The following is a 5,792-nucleotide window of genomic DNA, read 5'->3' as shown; positions in this document are numbered from 1 at the left end:
GTGTGTGTGTGTGTGTGTGTGTGTGTGTGTGTGTGTGTGTGTGTGTGCACCAAACAGAGTTGTGACTAATGGTAGTCATCTGGGGGCAAGGGAAGAAAAAAAATTTGTATATTATATATTTAAAAGGAATAGCAAGTTGTACATAATAGATTTGTATTTTCATGTGTAATCATCTTTTTTATTATAATAAGTCATGGAAATGCTTGTTTTATTTCATAAGTTAAAAATAAAATTAATGTATAATATATATTATACAAAAAAATTTTTTTTTAAGTTCACAGGTTCCAAGTTAAGAACCAAGAGTTTACTGAGTAGGGGAGTAACATCGTCGGATTGGCACTTTAGGAAAATGTGGAGGGCAGAATGTTGAGGAGAGAGAGATCTGAGTCAGGAAGACCAATTAGGAGACTATTACAACAATCCATGCAAAGCATAAGCTATGGTGGTACCTATGTAAATGGGTAGAGACTATGAATCCTCTGAAATCTGTTATCCCAAAATCTAAGGAATCTGGATATGAAAGGTGATGGTGCAGTAAGAATAAAAATAACGATCTCAAAAACAGGAAACTAGATGAAGAGTAACCATCACATGTAAAAAAAGAATAGTCAATGGGAGCAACAGATTTCAGCGGAAAGATAATAACTCTCTGTTTTAGACAAGTTTAGTTTGAGGTGTCAGGTAGGACATTTAAGTCTCCTTGGATGTCAGGAGAGTAATGAAGTTGTAGGGCTGGAGCTCAGGAGGATCAGAACTGGAGATACAGTTTGGGAAGTCATCTGCATAGAAGGCAGGCAGTTAAACACTGCCTTTGGAGGCAGAAGATCTGGGTTTCAATCTAGGCTCTGCCACCACCTACCTATGCCCTTGGGCAAATCAGTTTACTTTCCTGGATCTATTTTCCTTATGTATATACTTGGATCAACCTGGACTAGATAACCTCAAAAGTCTCTTCCACAGACCTAAAGCTATGAACTTATGATCCTGTTACATGCTGTGTGTTGGCAGTTTAAGAAGACAGAAAAAGGCTTAGGACAGAGAGGAGAAGAAGATAATCAACAAGAGCAGAAGGACTGATGATCAGCGGCAAAAACCTGGTTGAGGTTATGTACCATCAATTTGTAGTGGGTAAAATCAGCTCAATTTTTTTACCTTCTCCAGCAACACTCTGCACCCAGAAATAAGAAGCAGAAAAACTATATAGTAGTATTTAACCAGGGATGAGGTTTATCTGGAATATTGAAATCTAGGGGTCAAGTACGAGACTCCAGTGTAGTGGTTAGCGAAATATTAAAATGGCAGACCATGAGCTCAAGGCTGAAAGCAAAAGAAAAAGTAAAACAGGGTAAACAAGTCTAATATAATAAAGTAGGTCAAAGGCCCTGACATACTAACAAGGGCAAAGACTAGGTTTAGCATAAGTAAGAGAATGGAAGAAATAAAAGCAGATCAGTCTGTGGTTGAAGAATGAAATTTCAACCCTTAAAATCTTGGACTTTTGACTTCATATTTATAATGGGTTTTATATTTCTTGCCCTCTCAATAGGTAGGGAAGTGGGGAGGGGGAAAGAATTTGGAACTGAAAAAAAAAATTCAACTTAAAAAAAAAGGAATTTGGACATAGTGAAATTACAAGAAGTCTAAGTCATGACTATGACAGAGTACTGCTGAAGTAGAGTTGAGAAGATCACTGGAATCAAAGCATTATGTGGTCAGATTGTTAGAGAAGTCTTCAATACAAACTGTGAAATCCCTAAGGATGACAGCAAGGAATGAGACAGGTATTAAAGTCATTGAGAAAAGCTGAAGAAGTCATCTGGAAACTGCTTGTCAACAACATAGATGGGGAGAAGGTAATGTAAATAGACTGTATGGACCTGAAAAGAGAAGTCAAGGAAGTATGCCAGCAGAACAATTTGGAAGCAGCAACGGAAGAGGGAAAGATACGAAATACACCAACTCCACTTCCTATCTTTATGAATCCACACAACAGGAAAAACAATCTCTAGTAGAATATGTTAGTTATGTCCTCGGGAAAGAGGATTTCACCTTCCTGCTCTCGAAGTCGGTCAGTAAGTATCTACTATGTTTTAGACACTGAATAGCTAAGGATACAAAGAAAGGCAAAAGATAGTTCCTGTTCTCAAAAAGATCACAGTCTGATGGGGGAGACAACATGCAAACAACTAGATACAAACAAGCTGTCTATAGTATAAACTGGAGATCATCGACAGAGGAAAGGCACTAGAATTAAGGGGGAATCAAACCTTTCATGACTCCCTACCTTCTACCAAAGCTTTTCAGAACCCAGCCCCTGAAATCTACTGCAGGGGTTAAAATGTTCTAAATCTCTCTATACATAAAATGATATTTGTCTTGTTCTCCAAAGTAAAGCCTCTCCTCTATTCATTCAAACACTGCATGTTCATTTTTTTCTTCAAGCTTTTGCTCCCCTCACCATAATCTCTACACCCTCCCTCCCTCCCCTGGCCTTTTTCATTTCTGTCTATTCTAATAGTACAACCCAAGTACTGCCTCCTACATGAAGCCTTCCTTCATTTACTTTCCTCTTCTCTGGACTTGGACAGCACTTGGTTTGTCCCTTAAAATTTAGAGCATAATTCTATACTGTCATATCATTGGTGAGTACAGTTTGTCTTGTCTCCCTAGTTAATGGTCTTTTTGAGGCTCAGGACCATAGGTTTTACTTCTTCTCTAATCCCCAGTTTGGCACTGGGCATATCCCTGCACTCAAATGTCAACAGATTACTTCAAAATCAGTAATATTTTACTCTCATCCTTCTATCATTTCTCACTTTTAAGAGGATAAAACACTCAAATAAGAAAATTCTCCCCTAAGAAAATCAATCTAAGTAATCCATGTTCCACCTGATCTAAAGGAGAAGAGGACAGGCCTAAGGTAGACTCCTTGCCTCTGAAAAAGAAATTTAAATATCTGTCTGTTCCTTGTCACCGAGAGATGACTGAAAAATACAGGTCCATTACTTTCCCGCCCCAACACTCACTCCTAACATACACTGGATACAGAGGAGTCATTTAATATTTACTGAATGCTTCTAGAATGCCCTTTCTACAAATCCTTTAACACTCTTAAATATGCACCAGGACCCAGCATTCCTGAGCATGGTATCCTAAACAGGAGAAGATTCAATATAGAGAAGAGAAAGAGATACACATTCCTCTGATCTTAGGAAGGGGGGGGAGAAAAGGGGGGAATGAAAGGGGGAGAGAAGCTGGGGAGGTTAAGGAAATAAAAGAATCACTGATTTAGAGCTGGATTTAGAAAACACATGGTCCAACTCCCTCAATATAACTTCACAAATACCTACTATATGTAAGGCACTATGCTATGTGCTAGAGATACAAAGACAAACAAATGAGTCCCTGACCTCAAGAGGAGAATAAGGTTATATAGCTGATCCAAGGTTACACAGGTAATAAGTAGAAGCTAGGTCCTTTTAATACTCTTTGCAATGTATCACCATCTTGGATGAGATGGGGAGACTAAAAAGAAAGGAAGAGGAATATTTCGGGAAGAAAATCAGAAGAGAAGGAAAGCAGTAGGGCAGAAAAACACACAAGAGAGAAAGAGAAAAGAAAGGAAAAGGGGGGGAGGTGAGGAAAGAGGTGAATGAAGGGAAGGGGGAAAGGAAAAGAAAAGAGAGGAAGAAGAAGGGTAGGAAAGGGGAAGAAGGGAAAGGGAATAGGAAAAAGAGGAGATAGGGGAGGGAGAGAAGAAAGGGAAGGGGAAAAAAAGGAAGGGGGGAAGAGAAGAGAAGGGGGGAAGGGAGAAGGAAATTGGGAGAGGGGACAAGGGAAAGGGGAAATGGAAGAAGGAAGAAGGAAGGGAAGGGAGAGGGGGAGGGAAAGGGGAGAGAGGAGAGAGTGAAAGAGAAAAGGGAAAGGGGAAGGGAAGGGGAAGGAAGGGGGAAAGGGAAGAGAGACGAGAGGGAAAGGAGGAGGAAGAAGGGGACGAGGAAGGCGGAGGAGGAAAAGAGGCAGAGAAAGAGTAAAGGAGGAAAGCGAAAGGGGGGAAGGGGCAAAGGGGAGGGAGGCCCGGGAGCGCCAGGGGAAGGGTTGGAGCATCCCGGCCCGGAGGAGCGGGTGCACGTCTCGTGCGTGCGAGGCGCCCAGCGTGGACACCCAGGTGAGGGCCACGCGGAGTAGGCCTCTGCCTCCTCTCTCCGTCCCTCCTGCCTCCCCGCCGCCCTCCTCCCGCCTCCCGCCATCCCGGGCCTCCCTCGCTCGCCCCTCATCTCCGGCCCCAGCCCGGGCCGCCTTACCTGCATGGAGTCGGCGCTGACGATCTCACCGCCAAGCCGCTGGCCCAGCTGCAGCGCCAGCTTGGACTTGCCCGTGCCCGTGGCCCCGAGAATCACCACGAGCGGCAGAGACCCCCGCAGGGCCCGGGCCCTGGGCCCGGCCCGCGCCGCGTTAGCAGCCGCCATGACCGCGGCCGCCATCCACACCGGAACCACCGCCGCGGCCACAGGGGGAGAGCACCCGCCGCAAGCATCGCGAGAGCACGCCCAGTGAGCGCGCGCGCGCGGGTCTGCATCCCGCCCCCGCTGCTGTAAGCCATCCCCATAGTAACCGCGGCGCGTGAAGGGGAAGAGCGTCTGGGAAGCCCGGGCCTGGGGCGAGGCCAGGGCAACCCAGACTGTGCGAGGAGGGTAGAGGAAAAAAAAGAAAGGGAGGAGTCGCTGCAGGAGGGGAAGGTAAAAGGAAAGCGAGGACCCACAGAATCACAGAAAGTCAGAACTGGGAGGGACGCTACAGATGCCCTCGAATGGGGAAGGGAAGGAAACAAGCATTTATTAAACGCCTACTGTGTGCCAGGCACCGTGCTAAGCACTTTACAATAATTATCTCATTTGATTCTCACAACGATCCTGGCAGGTAGGTGCTCTTTAAATTATCCCCATTTCACAGATGAGAAAACAGGGAAACAAGTGAAGTGACTTGCCCAGGGTCACACAGCTGGGAAATGTCTGAGGTCGGATTTGAACTCAGTTCTTCTAGACTACAGGCTCATAGCTCCTAGCCATGCTCCTTCTAATCATCTCCCACTTGGCAGATGAGAAGAGAAAAGTAGGTATTTCTTAATGATCCCCAGCTAATAAGTGACAGACCCACCAGTCTCTACCCAGCTCTTCTGACCTCTACCCTGAGGCTTTCTCCTCTGTAGATCTGCTACCTCTGAGAAATTAAAGGTTATTACCAAAGGTCAATAAGGTCTGAGTCGATTGACCTTAGACAAGTCTATCTTTGGGCCTCACTTTCCTCATCTGTCAAGTTTGGATGATGACCTAGGTCCCATCAAATATACAGCATTGTAGTAAAGTACAGTATCAGATGAGAGAATATTTGTAAAGCACTTAGCACCGTGCCTGGCACATAATAAGTATTTAATAAATGCTTGTTTTCTTCACCTCTCCTGTAGGATCACCAAGCACTGCCCTAGAGACAAGAGGGCATTATCATTATCATTTAATTATTGCTGAGGAAAAAAACTTTTTCAGGACCAGAGCTGTCCAGCAGAATGTCTCTATAAGTAGGTCTTCATGGTATATACTGTAGCATTCATAGGATACAGATTTACATATGGAAAGGACCTCAGAGGCCATCTAATCTAACCTCCTTGCCTTCTAGATGAGAAAACTGAGACCCAGAGAGCCTCAGTCACTTTTAACCTGCCTTCTGGAGACTTCTGCCATCAACCAGGCTTTCAGTAGGCCCCACCCCCCACAACTTCCCACTATGCTATGCTG

At 44.5% G+C, this 5,792-nt stretch overlaps 1 protein-coding gene across 2 annotated transcripts in view; it reads right to left on the bottom strand.

The window, feature by feature from the left end:
- The window catches only part of TRIT1 (tRNA isopentenyltransferase 1), an 86,353-nt gene extending 81,881 nt beyond the window's left edge, over window positions 1-4,472 (bottom strand). Inside the window, exon 1 of one of the 2 annotated variants that reach the window (XM_027864500.1) lies at window positions 4,305-4,472. In XM_027864500.1, the coding sequence (XP_027720301.1) occupies window positions 4,305-4,469 (165 nt within the window). In that variant the 5' untranslated portion in view covers window positions 4,470-4,472. The remainder of the gene's footprint in view (window positions 1-4,304) is intronic. The other variant, XM_027864499.1, reaches the window with a different exon arrangement.
- Window positions 4,473-5,792: the final 1,320 nt, after the last annotated feature.

This window comes from Vombatus ursinus, unplaced genomic scaffold, assembly GCF_900497805.2.
Source record: "Vombatus ursinus unplaced genomic scaffold, bare-nosed wombat genome assembly UNPS02014775.1, whole genome shotgun sequence".
NCBI classification, from domain to species: Eukaryota; Metazoa; Chordata; class Mammalia; order Diprotodontia; family Vombatidae; genus Vombatus; species Vombatus ursinus.
This window is presented reverse-complemented; position numbering and strand designations above follow the sequence as displayed.